The 14,500-nt window shown below is 45.5% G+C and overlaps 2 protein-coding genes across 7 annotated transcripts in view; one reads left to right on the top strand and one right to left on the bottom strand.

The window, feature by feature from the left end:
* LOC120954768 (probable nuclear hormone receptor HR3) overlaps positions 1–14,500 on the bottom strand; it is a 509,904-nt gene that overhangs the window by 159,412 nt on the left and 335,992 nt on the right. The window lies entirely within an intron of this gene.
* Positions 1–14,500, top strand: part of LOC120958727 (uncharacterized) — a 28,826-nt gene that overhangs the window by 3,310 nt on the left and 11,016 nt on the right. For all 6 annotated transcript variants that reach the window (XM_049610206.1, XM_040381705.2, XM_040381711.2 and 3 more), the window contains exons 2-3: positions 4,226–5,792; positions 5,850–5,956. In XM_049610206.1, the coding sequence (XP_049466163.1) occupies positions 4,462–5,792; positions 5,850–5,956 (1,438 nt within the window). In that variant the 5' untranslated portion in view covers positions 4,226–4,461. The remainder of the gene's footprint in view (positions 1–4,225; positions 5,793–5,849; positions 5,957–14,500) is intronic.

The raw sequence follows: 14,500 nt of genomic DNA, 5'->3' as shown, positions 1-14,500 counted from the left end.
CAAATTGCAGTTGAATGCATTTTGCCTACCACATCTTTGCCAACCGCCTCGTTCTTTCTCTTTTCACCAGACCGATCACCTTCCCCGGGTTGTGTCCTGCGCAAGCCTGAAGCCCGCACAGGAGGTGGATCGACTTATTATTGGGACAGGCCGGAACGAAATCACCATAAATGTGGTGCGTTATTTTCTTTCGCGCATTTTGCACACGACACACAGAGAGCTACAGACGCCAAACGAGCCTAAACGGATGTTGGCAAACAAAGTGGGAGAAACTGTACCCGCCCTGGTACCCGCCCGCTCGCATCGTTGCCGCCACCAACACCGTCGTCGTCGGATGTGGGAGTCTTTTGCAAAGAGAAATGCTGTAGATGCTGTTTGCCGCCTCGAAGGTCTTTCACTTTGAGTGGAGTTGAAGTTTGCGTTGCCGTAGTGTGAATACCGGAACCGGAAACGGCACGGTACCGGGAACCGGTATTTGCTGGATCCGTCGATCCGTTTTTCGCTCGAGATATAGCGTGATTGCTAGTTTACGGCTATGCCGAAAGATACAAAACCCCGCTGTAAGGACACGCGCCGAAACGGATCGTTAATTAGTTGGCATTTTTCTGTGATCGCTGACTTCGCATGAGCTGACTTGCGGGTGGGTGGTAAGATTTTCAATGGGAATATAAAAACTGGCAAAGTGATTGAACTTTACACGCAGCGTGTTTGTTTCCTTATGTGTGATCAAATAAGTAAGAGTATTGTGTGTGTGATGAGCCATGAATGGAATCGAAAGTTTGGCTAAAATCAGCATGTCAACAGCGGAAGACGCTTGTTTGATGATGGTCAACGAACGGATCGGTGTCACTATTCTGCAAACCTCTGACCTGAGGAAGGATGTTGCTGAAGAGTGGTAATTAGCCGATGACATAGACAGTTGCTTGCTCTTTGGCAATTGCAAATGACATTGACAGGGGTTTTTCCTGCGGTGGACAACAACAAATTGGTTGTCTAAGTAGTAATCGACCGAGCGGTGGCAACCTTGACATGAAGCAGCACTCATCCATTGCAAAACAGTATTCTTGAAGCTTGTTTGGTTAGTAAATTTCAATAACATTTGAAAACTAAAGCATTTTTATGTACATGGATTCCAAAAGACAACTATTTGTCGTTAATTAAAAAAAGCGTGTGTTAGTGGTGTATTTATTTACTTTAGGGCATATTCTTTGTTGGAAAACACAAAATTACATATTACACAAAAAACCCAGTTTAATCCCAATTCGAGCATATGTTTCCCTCTTTACAAACTAATATCAGTGCATGAATAAAACGAAAAAAAAACTCCAATTCACGTAGTAACTGTACGTATTTTCACCTATGAGCTAACGCTTTACTTAAATTTAACAATTGATGAGTGTTTTAAGGGTTCTGCACCTTCCGCTGTTGATTGTGTCAAACATGTGTAACGTTTAATCGTAGTTTATATAATTAATGGATATCCAAAGTTGAAGTTTTAAAGCTAAAAGTTAATTAAAATAGAATGGATTAATGCTCACAATGGTATAAACGACTAAACAGACACATCATCTTTATATCCGTGCAGTTTAACTCGAATACTTGCGATACGATTAGATCGATATTACATTCCAGAATTGTTTGAAGAATCCTAATTAGATCTTGAATCTTATTCATGGCAAGACAATGCAATCAAAATTGGCTTCTAAAGTAAGGTATTAAATAATAAAGCTTTAGATTACAACTTTTTGCTGTTCCAGGCGCTCTTAAACCATATAAAAATAAACGAAATATATTAAAGACTATAACAATCCTAGAAATACCCCTGGCCATAAACAAAGCTGATCAAATAAAGTTAACCATCAATGTCAAATATCAAATTTGGGATGTCATCTGCTGCACCAGAATATGATTTACCTATAATATGTAGTAAATGATCAAAATTATCTAAAACTGATTAAAATTTTCTGAATTTATCAAATAAAGAGGCTCGGTGTTGTTCTTATCATCAACAAGGTTTATTAAACTTTGAAATAATCAAAAGTCATTCACGCCACAAAAATTCATCATTTAATCATTACACATACACCCAGCCGGAGCTTTCAAGCTCACAAGAGAAAAAGCGTAGCGGTGAAACACTGTAATTTTAGCTACTGCACGCCTCACATCGGTTTGCACATAAGCGATGCTCGATTTAGGATTTGGGGCCAAAGTTAATAACACACCTAAACGGTGACAGCGATGTGAACAGGAGCATGACGACACCGGTAACGGATTCTGTACGCTGAATATTGCCGTAGAACTAATTAAAGCAATATCACGACCCACTATTTTTGTCAATTCTTTTTCGAAGAAAGCTTCCCCCTACCAAGCCGGGCGGGCATCAGTCATCTCGAGCGATGCTACTTGATTTCGTAACGCCAAACGATGGGTAAACGGGGCGGGCCGATCATACGGCGCGGCGCGGCTGTTATGTGATCCGTTCCAAGCTGGAGGGCAGTAGCAAATGCAGTCACATGCCAGCCCAGCAGCTGGGCGCCTGACGGATACGCGATACGCGTTACGGATCGCTGTGAGAGGTTAATGCTTTACCCCAAGCTTCCCCCTAGCTGGCAGCTGGGGGCCGAGTCGGGCGTACAAAAATTAAAAGTGAAATTAATTTCCATTGCTCGCAGCCCTTCTTTCATTGGCTCACCCTCTCTTCTTGCCTGGTGGAGGCGTACGATGTTGTGCGGTTTTGGGTCGTACGGGGGTCGAGATGGAACGGTTCACGAGGTGGACTCGGTTGGTCCGCATCCGGAATCGCACAGCATGTGCCGCAAGCCGAGATCTTTAAATTCGTAAGCCTATCGCTTGCAGCAGCAGCAGCAGCATAACGATGCGAAATTTCTCAAACGATCGTATTATGCGGTGACTGTGCGTGCGTTTTTGTGTAGGCGTCTGCATTGCCATCGCCTTTACAATTAACTGCGCGAAGCGCACGTTGCTGTGCGTTGAGTGATCGTGGAAAAGCAACGATTAATGATGAATAAATTATATTAAAACTGTCTTGTAAGTTTGAATCGGGTTGATTGTGTTGCATCGGTTGGATATGATATTGTAGATAATAAATTACAGAGATTTCAATTCTCCAAGCCGAAAGTGCTGGAAAATGCCACCCAAAATAGGAAGACGATTTTTATTTCCTTCAAGCCAAACGAATCACTTTATCAAAAACAAAACATTTACAAAGAAAAAGGGCCTTAAAGCGAGAGACAAAAGAAACCTCCAACCAAAGTCATCACACGCAATTCAATGTTCAGCAAGCGGCAACCGTTGCAATAATCTCCTCCCGCGGATCAGGACGATTGCAGCATCGCATACTGAACACAATCACAAAATAAACCGATCAACCGATCGACAAAGTGCTGGTTTATTATCCCCCCCCCCCCCTTATAACGGTGGCAACGGACGTTTGAAGCGGTTTGCTGGCTGGCTGGCTTGCTAGCAACAATCAAAACCGTGGCATGAAAAAGAAAGTGGTTTGAATTTAAGCTTCCAGGTGCGCAGGTGTATACGCCCGTGCAGTACGCCCGCAGTGTTCGCACCCGCTCGCTCGTACCGCTGCTGCTGCTGCTGCTGTGTGTCTGTGTTTAATGCAAGTCTGTGTGAGTGTGTGTTTTTGTGCATTATTATGTGTAAATCCGAGCGAATTGCGGGACAAAGTAAAGCGAACGACCGATGCGAAGGGGCGCAAAAATATTAAAAGGAACGCAAAACTCGGAACTATTTCATAAACTCTGTGTCTGTGTGTGTTTGTGTGTGTGTCTGTGTAGTGAACGAACTTACCAACAGCTCACTACCACCACTGTGTGTTAGTACAGCTAGTGCAACGCACCGGGAAGGGAAGCGAACACTCACTGTAGGGGGTGGAAAAATCGAAAGTGAAAACCGTGTACCGTGTGCGGAAAACCGTTGGACCAGTGCATCCACCCTCCGAAAAGGTGGCAAGGAACCCGTACGTGCGTGCTTGCGTCCGTGCGTGTTGTTGACGGGACCAACATAGTGTAAAAGGTGTGCATAAGGGTTTACCGATAATTGAGCCAAATGAACTGTGAGGGAAGACATTCGATTGGACTGCACTATTTTTAGTAATTGACCGAATCCAACTTTTTTTCTACATTTTGTTGCGTGAAACCTTCAGCTTTATAACCTTTCTTTTCGCTTTCTTCAAACCCAAAGCCTTTAGCTAAATGGAGATCAAGAAATAAGTGCAGCGCACGACAGTAAACCAGCCCGCCAGAAGAAACGAACGATCCGATCCGTGCAAGACAGCAAGACCCCTGCCCTCGGTTGTTGTTCTGTGAGCGCGTGTGTCCCCTTGTTTGTGTGTATCCTTTGGCGGGTTGTGTGTGATCGTGCGTGTGCTTAAGTGAGTGTGTGCGTGTGTGTGTGTGGGTTTGTGTTGTTCACGAATGAGGTAAAATGTTAGGACCGACCAAATGGAGACTTCTAACGATCGTTGCCGGTATACTGCTAGCCCACGCGATCGAATCACCGACCAGTAAGGGCAACAAGCTGAATGCCCAGGTACGCTCGTTCACCAATCCCGAGCTGGGGCTGCGCATCGAACAGATCAGCCCGTGGAGCACGGGCCGGAACATCCCGGCGCGGAACCTGCTCGTACCACACCAGCTGTTCTCGCGCGTCGACAACATCCGCTACATCGACAGCCGGACACCGAACAGTCGCCATCTGCAGAGCACGTTCGGTGCGTTCCGGATAGCGGACCAGCAGCAAACACCGAGCTCGGATGGGCTTCAGCGCCGCCGGTCGAAGGCGTTCCAGATGCGCCGATCGGATGAGGCGGGCGTGGACGCTGGGCTACCGCTGGAGCAGCAGCCGGGTGCATCGGTACTGCCGTCGCCGGAACAGGAACCGATCTATCAGAATGTATCGCGCAGCCAGCGTCAGCATCGGTACAAGATCATCCCGATCAGCTACTTCTACCGCGAGGAGGCGCAACCAGTGCTGCCAGCGAACCTGAAACCGGTCGGTCCGAGTCGTCCGCCGAAGGAGACTGAAAACGACGAACCGGAAGTTCCGGACACCAGCTCCAAGCAGGCCCAGGAGCAAGAGCACGCCCAGGGCGGTGATGAGTATGCACGATCGGACACACCCGTCATTGGAGCGCGCCGGTCGGGCATCCAGTTCCCAGGACCGCTGAAGGCAGCGAACGGATTCACCCCGCAAGGCTACAGCGAGGAAAGCTTAACGCTCGGTGACAACTTGGGCATCTTCCAGCAGCCCGTGAGCACGGCGGACGACTACGGACCAGTGGATGGCGAAGCGGGACACGACGGCCGCGGCACGGAAGAGTTCTCGCGCAGTCTGTACGCGAATCGGTACTTCCGGGACTTTAACCGACCGCCGATCGATCTGCGTCCGGCCGAGTCGCTGCCCCGTCCGAGCCGGCTGATCGAGTTCCCGGGCAGCGTGAACGTGAAGCAACCGTTCCGCGACGACGTGACCAAGTTTGGCGACGTGGCCGGACCGGTGACGGCCGTGCAGCGACCGTTCGGTGAGTTTGGCGGTGACGGCCAGAAGAACTTCCGCGCGTTCGATCCCACCTACTACACGGACAGCCCGTACCAGCCGAACCGGCCGGCGTACTTCCCCGCCAAGCTGTACACCGAGCCGAACCAGAAGATCTACCAGCCGCTGTGGAAGACCCGGTCGCCGCGTGTCGTCTTCCCGCAGGCGCAGGACCTTGCGTCCGGGCCGTCCGGGTTCGGCGTGGACAATGTTGTCTTTCGGTGAGTGTTTTTTTGCTTCGGTGTCATCTCGAGCTAACCCGTACCTTGCGCTCGCAGGGATCAAAACTTTGGGCTGAACGAGCTGGCCGCCATCCAGGACGTGCGGAACGAGTTCAACCAGGACGACATCAACGATGAGCCGGCGACGACCAGCAAAGATCGTGGTAAGTGAACACCCTGTGCCCGCTGTTGGCGGTTCCGTTCCTTTCTCTCCCTTTCTCTCTCTCTCTCTCTTTCCCTCGCTACTTTGACTTTCATTTTGCGTGTGCTCTTTTCCGGTCCTCTCTTGGCTTTTGGTGTTTTTGTTGTTGTTGTTGTCATTTCACCCCCTTTTACATGAGGTTTTATTTTTATTTTTCGGAGGGAGTTTCAGGGTGTCTACTTGGGCTTTTGTTGATCTTTCACGTCCAGTTTCAATCGCTGTTTCCTACATCACGAAACAAGTGCACGAAATGGAGTAAAAGAAAGATTTATAGTATCATTTTCATTCCATCTTCACTCATACTCATTCATTCAGTTCACACTTCAATACAGATCTCCAGGCAAAGATGTACATATGGGCCATCACATCTCGTCTTATCTCGTGAGGCATGCTCCTTATCCAGGATATACATTTGATGAGCTAAAACTACTCCATTTGCTTGATCATCATTCATTAATTCGCCTGACAAAACCATTCGTCTGTTATCTCATCAATTCATGCTTCAACTTCAACTTCATTTCAACACTAGTAATAAGGTTAGGGCGCAACTCTTTGTTCCTTTTTCTTTCGATCACTTCGATGTTTTACGCCACATTTTGGCACTGTAAAGTGTATAGAGAAACAATTTGTTTTCCTTTCAAAGAAACGATCGACTTACTGCCGTTGATCATGAACGATCTTAGCATCGATCTTGCACAGTGTGCGTGAAATCATTTCAAAGCTGCCTTAATGCCAGAACGCGAAACGTGAACATTAATCCTCTTAACTCCCTTTCGAAGTAAGGCGGGCGAAATTAAACAGGTCAACTGGTAGCCTAGCTTGTGTAAATAAAGCTCCTATATTCATCAAAATCACCTTCACTCTTTGCATGGTAGGCATGGAAAATCGCGCCTTTGTAGCTCAGTTTTTCGATAAAAAAAATTGAAGTTTTCTCATTTTGGCACCCACACCAACCACCATCCCGCTTCAAGTCTGATCTGGGACTTTGCAGGAAAATTAATCTTTGTAGCTTAATCTTTCCACCTCGTAAAATGGTGCTGCAGTACTATGAAACAGCAGCAAGCACATCGTCCCAGCATAGCGGCACGGCGGGAGAAGGGGGGCTTTTCCTCGGGTGAGCGATCGCAAATGGCGTGAACTTTTGTCTATTGCTCCATGCACGTGAACGAGTTTTGGGTCCGTAGCAGCAGCAGCAGCAGGCATTTTCCGTCGATGATGTCTTACACAACCCGTGGCGCACTAGACACACAGGTCCAGACGGACCCGGCCGTGCTTGCGATGGGACGAAGGGGAATGAAATGGTACCCGAGGGGTGGGGTGGGTGGTAGACCAGATTGCTTAAACACAGCGCGAAAGGCGTTATATTGCTACACTTAAAATACTTTCTCCGCATTCGTTTCGGCCGGATGGATGAACAGAGCGGGGCCAGCGACGGATGCGATACAGGCAAAACAACAGCAGCAGCAGGAGCAGCGCACAGTACCGCTTAACGCCAACAAAAGCCCCAAAACAAACACAAAGAAACGATTCGATTGTTTAGTGTCTTACACTTTAAGCCGGGTACTGTTTTTTTCTTCTTCTTTCATTTGCCAACTAATGGGGGAAATGTTTGTCCGGGCGTTGTTATGGATGTGTTATCCGGTAACAAAGGAACGATTTGTTTCCAATTTCCATCGTCCACTATCCAAGGGGCCGTTGTGCTGCCCGGAATGGGATGGTATTTGCATAGTCTTGTTGAGGTGAAGTGTGTGCTATTTGTGAAGTACAACACAGTTAAGATTGGAAAGGACATACAAACCAGAATTGCAATGAAAATTTGGGCGATATTTCGTTTCGATCGATGAAGACTTTTGGGCTAAAATAATGGGAAATTAAAAAGAGTAGATAACAGAAATGATGAAAAAAATCATAATTGCTCATTTTTTCATATTATTGATTACTTCAATGATTTAACTTTGAAATCTCAAGAATTTAAAGGCTAAGAGCAGTCATAGTTCAGCTATTGGTTTGCTTGTTTGCAAAAAGATTCTGTTGAAAATGTATGTAGCGTTGTCGTTTCTCGTCTCAAACTAAATGGAGGAATACGTTTTCAAAATAAACCTCAAAACTCTCAGAAAATTTCATCCTTCGTTACAACTTTTTTTTTTGTTAAAATACCTTTAGCGTCGTCAAGCAATCAACTCCAAGCAATTTCAACTTCAAACTGCAACCATGCAAAACGCATTAAAATAAATCCCATTGCCACACTGCAAGTGTTACGACACACCATCATTTCCGAGGAAACTTCTGCCAGACGCTAAAGGCCAAATGGATTCCCTTTCATTCCATTCCCCAAATTGCACCCAGCTTACAGCGTTCGTATCTTTACCCCGATGCAAACAAACGTCCATCTCGATTATCTCCTCCGGAACGGAAACAAAGCGCGCCTGTGCTGAAACAACGCTTGGCATGCAGGAACCCCTCGAGTACTATTCTCGTGACATTCAACGTCATGGATGCACTCTGTCGTCTCCTTGGTTTTCATGCCGGTGTGCGGTGTGCAAATGCCGAGGTGCGCCACCACCGAGAGCCACCCATTTCGCTTCCACCGTCACGACGTTCGAGCGCCCATTTCGCTCGCTTTGGGACGGATAAAATATGGAGTGAAAGTTGTTGCTATTTTGTCGTCGATGACGCGATGCTCGGAGCGCGGAGGAAGCACACACACACACACAAAAACCAACCACTGCCGCGGAAACTGGTTCCGAAGGGGGCGGGGGCACAACCCGGCTGTTGTGGCCGTCGCTTTTACTCAGCTCGAAATCGTGACTGATTATGTCATCGGCCCTGTTATCAAAGCGGGCCGGAGGAGGAGGCTGGTAAAGGGGGGGGGGGGCTGTCCGACTCTCCTCAGCGACATGTGTTCGCGCCGGATGTGTATTATCGCACCATCGGGGCCGGCCTCGATTGGTCGATTCCTCACTCGCGCGTAAATTGGCTGCTTCCGATGTTGGGGCAAGCAGGTTTTGCGCCTTCTGTGTCTTATCTTGTTTTCTTTCCTTCCCGCTGTTTGACGCTACCGGTCGCGATGGTGGGTTGGTCGGCTAAGAAAGGGGCAAGCGGGGGGGAGCTTATTGATTTTTCCGGTGAAATTTTCTCCTCTTTTCGCTTCTCCCTGGCCCGGTCGCAGTCATGCAATCATCCCCGGGTGGATAGATCCAGGGGCGTGATAAGCTTGGTGAATCGAAAACGAGTCGCTTATTAAATTATCCAAATATACCTTCGCATCGTTGCGCGCAGAAAAGAGAAGCAAAAAAGTGCACAATCTTCGCGTAACAAACCACCAAAAACAGAATCCGGTCACGATGGAAGTGAGTGAGCGGGTGGGGGGAGAATCGGTTGCTCCATCGCAAAAAAAAACCATCGTGCCCGCCGGCCATCGTAAGGCCCCAAGCCGGCGCAAACTGGAACAAAGTGCTACATAAAAACATAATGAACGACGCGCAACAATAAATCGTAAAGCTTTTATCGGTCGCCCCCTTCTCTCTCTTTTGCGCTCTTCGTTGCGTAATGCTTTCGCTGGGCCACTGAGCCATCTTCTTTCTTTGCTGGCAAATTCTTTCGGTGCCCCGAATCCGCTCCGCTGGACGACGCACATCACGTCATCACAATGTTCACAGCTATTCTGATGTGCACGCGTTGGATTCTTTTTCTTTTGTCTCTCGCACTACACTTTTGGCACCACCTGTGCCGAAGGCTAGAGTTGGGTCACTTTCTCTCTTGGGGCTTTTGGGTAACAATTTATGCTTTCCTCGAAGCACTGCACCCACACTGGCCAACTGGTGGGGTTTCCACCGTGGTGCGTGGAAAATGAACTAATTCAATTTCGCAGCGACCAAATGAATGGGGCCAACTTGGGGCGATTGCTCAGCCCCCTGGTGCCAGTATGAAGAAATGTGAGAAATTTAATAAATCTTAAATTGCACCGAGAATAACTTGCCGGAGCCGATCGATCGCTAGTGAAATGTGCAACCAATGGGTAGCGATGTTGTTCCATACAGGGCCGTTAGTGGTTGGATGCAGCTAGGGCGCTAGGGCGAATCGTGGGAAATATCTAGTCTAGTGAAATGTGCTACAAATTGCCTTGAGTTGTGATCAAATTGGTGTGTGGTGCAAATCACTTTATCCATTAGTTCTTTGCAAAACAGTACTTTACACTTCAAGGTGTAATTCAACCGATACTTATTGAGTGCAATAGTTTTTGATTGTAATCAAAAAATCGAATTAGTTGTGCTTTGTACATATATGCTTGTGTAAATCATTACTAAAGCTCATTTAAAATGTTTGAATAGTATGAACTAACTGGAGAACTAAAAAATACGTATTAACTTATAACGTAACTTGTTAACAAGACCGTAAAATAATCTACATGGAACAATTAATTGAGATAGCATTAATTAATCAACCAAGTGATATTTTCTGAAGTACAGTGGTGCGCAGTTTATCCGGGCTCATCGGGACACGACCTCATCCGGATACTCGTATAACACGGCAAAGTACATATTGTATCACAAATTCCCTCATTTTTATGGAAATATCTATTATTCTAGTCAGTTTGAATTACCTTCATTTTTTTCTTTGGAAAATATTGGAAATGTGCCATGAATTGTAGCTTTTTTTGTTATGAACATGTGCTCTGATAACCTTTGTTTTCTTCAAATATCCTCCTTCGCACTCAATGTCATATGTGTATTGAACTGTCATTTCTAAACAGCACGGATAAACGGCGCTCCACTGTATTAAACTTGCAGAAAATATATCACAAAATTAGTTTTTCCTCGGAATATGTTTATCTTTAAATCTATGCGTAGGAACTGCTTATGATAAATCTTCAAAGAATATTTTATTATCATTCATTTTCAACAGCATAAACCAAACAACAAATATTGAAAGCTATTTTCAATTTCGTTGTTAGCTACCATTTATTTTTGAGCATTATGAGAGAAATAGGTTCAACATTGATGTTCTTCTTCATGAATGTACTTCAATTGGCGATTTTGTCCTGTAGATTACTTTATTGAAGATCTATAGAGACAAATAATTTATAGTTACATAGCATGTGACTCTTTAGCTTTGTTTATGCTAGGAATCATGTTCAACAATTTACCCTTTTTCGTTCAAACATTAAAAATTAGATTTTAGTGGCGGCCGGTTTCGTGGTACAGTTGTTGACTCGTACGACTTAACAACATGCCCGGTATGGTTCAGGTCTCGAATGGATTGTGCCCCGATATTTAAGGACTGACTATCCCGTTATAAGGGGAATCAAGAAGTCACTGAAAGCCAAGTCCACTAGTAGTGGTACAGGCAAGACTTGACCGACAGTGGTTGTTGTGCCAAAGAAGAAGAGGACGGAGGGGTTTAGACGCATTCTTATTTGTTTGGAGTTAAATAAATAAATTATATTTAATGTTTAACATGGGCAAAAACTGGCATCGTGCAATGCATATATCATACTGGAAAAAATGTAGTAATACTCGAAGACTATTGAACAACATGAATCTTTGTAAACTTATAGTTATCAGTAAGCTCTGATAACATTTTCCTTGACTTGAGGATTGTACTTGAGCATCGGATATGAAATTTTTACTAATGTTCTAGTCAATATAACTCCAAAATGAGATTTTTTTAGTGTCTTTAATTGCTGATGTTGTTAATCATCGTATATTATATTATGATATATTATATTACGTTATATTATTATATTACGTATATTATGAGTTTTTAATTTAAAAAAAAAATCTAAAATTTTCATAAACCCTAATACATTTCATTCATTTCCTTGTCGAAATGACATACTAGCGATATTTATACTATTTAGCTAAACTAAAATCAAACTACCGCCAATAGAATGGACAGTCATTCAAAAATCTGCAATTTTCCCCAACCCATACCCCAAACACACATAGCAACGGTTCAAAAAGTGCTCAAGCTTCACTCACGACGCAAAAGCACGCGTCGCATCATCTCACGAACCGGCCGTTCATCGAAACCACCTTTCATCCCGCAAATGCATGGTACAAAATTAGCGATTCGTTTCCGGAACTTCGGCACCATTTCAGGCCAAGCAAACACAGCCCTCCTCGACGCATCGCAAACGAAAACATGCAATCCCGAGTTGTTTGGCCGCGAGTTTTCCGCTCTCTTTCCGTGTTTGGTCTTTTGTGTGTGTGTGTGTGTGTGTGTGTGTGTGCAAAAACCCACCGATTGCATAATATTTGCCAGTCTCCGGTGGCCATTTGTCACGATTTAGAGCCGCGGAAGAGTTGTGCGAGAAAACGCTCTATGATAGCATAAATAAATAAACACACACACACACACACGCCGTTCACTTGAAGGGCGCCTAGCGTTCCCCGAAGGGAAATGTTTACCCGCGAAACTGTTGGGCAACGTGAAGGCCCCCACTCGGCACATCGGCACTTAATGTCCGTGCGGCACAGTTTACCGCGCATGGAAAGGAAATGGGTCGTTATCGGCGATGGAGAATAGTTTTGTCTACCGTCTCTCCCCCTTCCCGCCAGCCACGTGCGCACAGGAATGGGGAAGAGAAATGTTGCAGTTTTATAAGAAAAGAAGAAAAAATAACAGAGTGTTATCTTTGCCTGTTTTCTTCTTGCAGCCGAGCAGCCACTCGATCGTTGCAAAACTTAATTAAACTTTCGCTCTTTAAGCGAACGACCCGCGATTAAGCGCCTTGCGAGTCGATCGAGCAAAAGTGATAAAAACCTATACTTTGCAAAATTGCATCGCGGAAAACCGTACCGCTGCTTGCGGGAGAAATGTAGTTAGCAGGGAGCTACCGGTTTATGACAAGGTCGGAGCTGAAATTGCCGTTCGTTAATGATTTTATTGCATTTGCGCGGAGATTACAATCAATCAGGAGGAAGCGAAGCAGCATCATTAAACAAAAAAAGTCTTTCTTGAATTATGTCATGCAGGAGTGAATGCTTGTAATGTTGGATTGGGTTTAGGAAAGGATCGACATTCATGTTAAGCTTATTTAAAGACATTGTTAAGGATCAAAACCAATTCACTTGCACGTACAATTTCAAATCTAAGAAATATTAAAAAGAGTTTGAATGAGCAAAGAGCAATATTTTCCTACACTTCCAACCGTAAAATGGCAACCCAATCTGTCCCTGTTGTGTCCCCCAACTTCTCCCCACCGTTTTGTTTTTCATCTCTCGAAAACATCCACCCGTCGTGCGTGCATGTCCGAAGCCAATGGAAACCGCCCCCCCCTCCCCCTCCCCTTCGATCCAAGCGGTCGTCGTTCCGTTTGCTAGGAAAAACCGGTCCCTCACCGGGTGACCCACCTTGGCGGAAAAAGGGTGAATCGTGGTGACGACGGCCAACAAAACACTCGCCTCCCGTGCGGTGCGGAAGGACGGGAAAAGAGTAGCACAGCCGCAACAGAGCAAATGAAAGTGAGAGTGACTCGTGAAAGGAAGCAGGGTAGGCGGCGCCGTGGAAAGTCGAGCGGTCGCTCCGACCCTACCACACCGCGGAGAAGGTAACGCGAGACGAGGCGCACGAGCGTCCTCGCACACAGAAGAAGAAGGACGCGTCACAGTGGCAAAGACGGCAAAGAAGATGGTGACGATAATGATGATGGTGGAGACGAAGATGATGATGGCTGGTGAAAAAGCAAAGCGGTGTTTATGTAATACGAAACCCATCGGCCATCGAGCTTCCTTACAGACACGTACAGACATAGACACACACACAGACAGAAAACAGATCCACGCTGATTTTCTTCGCCAAACAAGCATGATCGGGCACGCACGCACGAACGTACGGTGTGTGTGTGCAATGTTCCGTATAATCGAACCGGCCGGACATTCAACTGAACCGCACTGAAATGGAAAGGAAGCTCGCATCTTGGTTACGATGGCGTGTTTGTGCGAGTTTTTGTTTGCTTATTTCGAAAGGGAAGTGTAACGGACATAGGAGGGCCCGGTTTTTGCTGATGCCCCGATGATTATGCATCTATGGCTACGTCATCCTCCCAACACAGCCAAACTCGAGTGGCTGTAGCGTGGAGTGTAGTTCGAGCAAATGGTGCGACTGTTTTTTTACTACTGATTAGAAAAGATTATAAATTCAACGAACGATTGACACAGGTGGACACGCAGAAAGAGCAGAATTGGAACAACTGCAGCACCGAGGGCGTCGTTTTTATTAACTTTTCTTCTACAGTTTTTTATTACACAGAAAGATACTTATTTTAACAGTTTCTAGTGTTGCCAAAGTTAGTAGTAGTAGTAATTATGAAGCAAAACATGCAAAGAAAAATTGTTGAAACTAATTTCAACAACAAACGATGTGATAGATGTTTCTGTTCTTAGGTTAGCATGTAGTTTAGAAGATTAAATATTTCTGAAACCATTTTCTCATTTATATGACATGAATTGTTCAAGAATACCATAGTTAAATTGTTTCAAAACTGTTTTAATATGGAGAAAGA

The sequence above is a fragment of the Anopheles coluzzii genome, chromosome 3 (assembly GCF_943734685.1).
Source record: "Anopheles coluzzii chromosome 3, AcolN3, whole genome shotgun sequence".
Lineage (NCBI taxonomy): Eukaryota > Metazoa > Arthropoda > Insecta > Diptera > Culicidae > Anopheles > Anopheles coluzzii.
The sequence above is the reverse complement of the archived record's forward strand: the minus strand, read 5'-3'. Positions and strand labels throughout refer to the sequence as shown.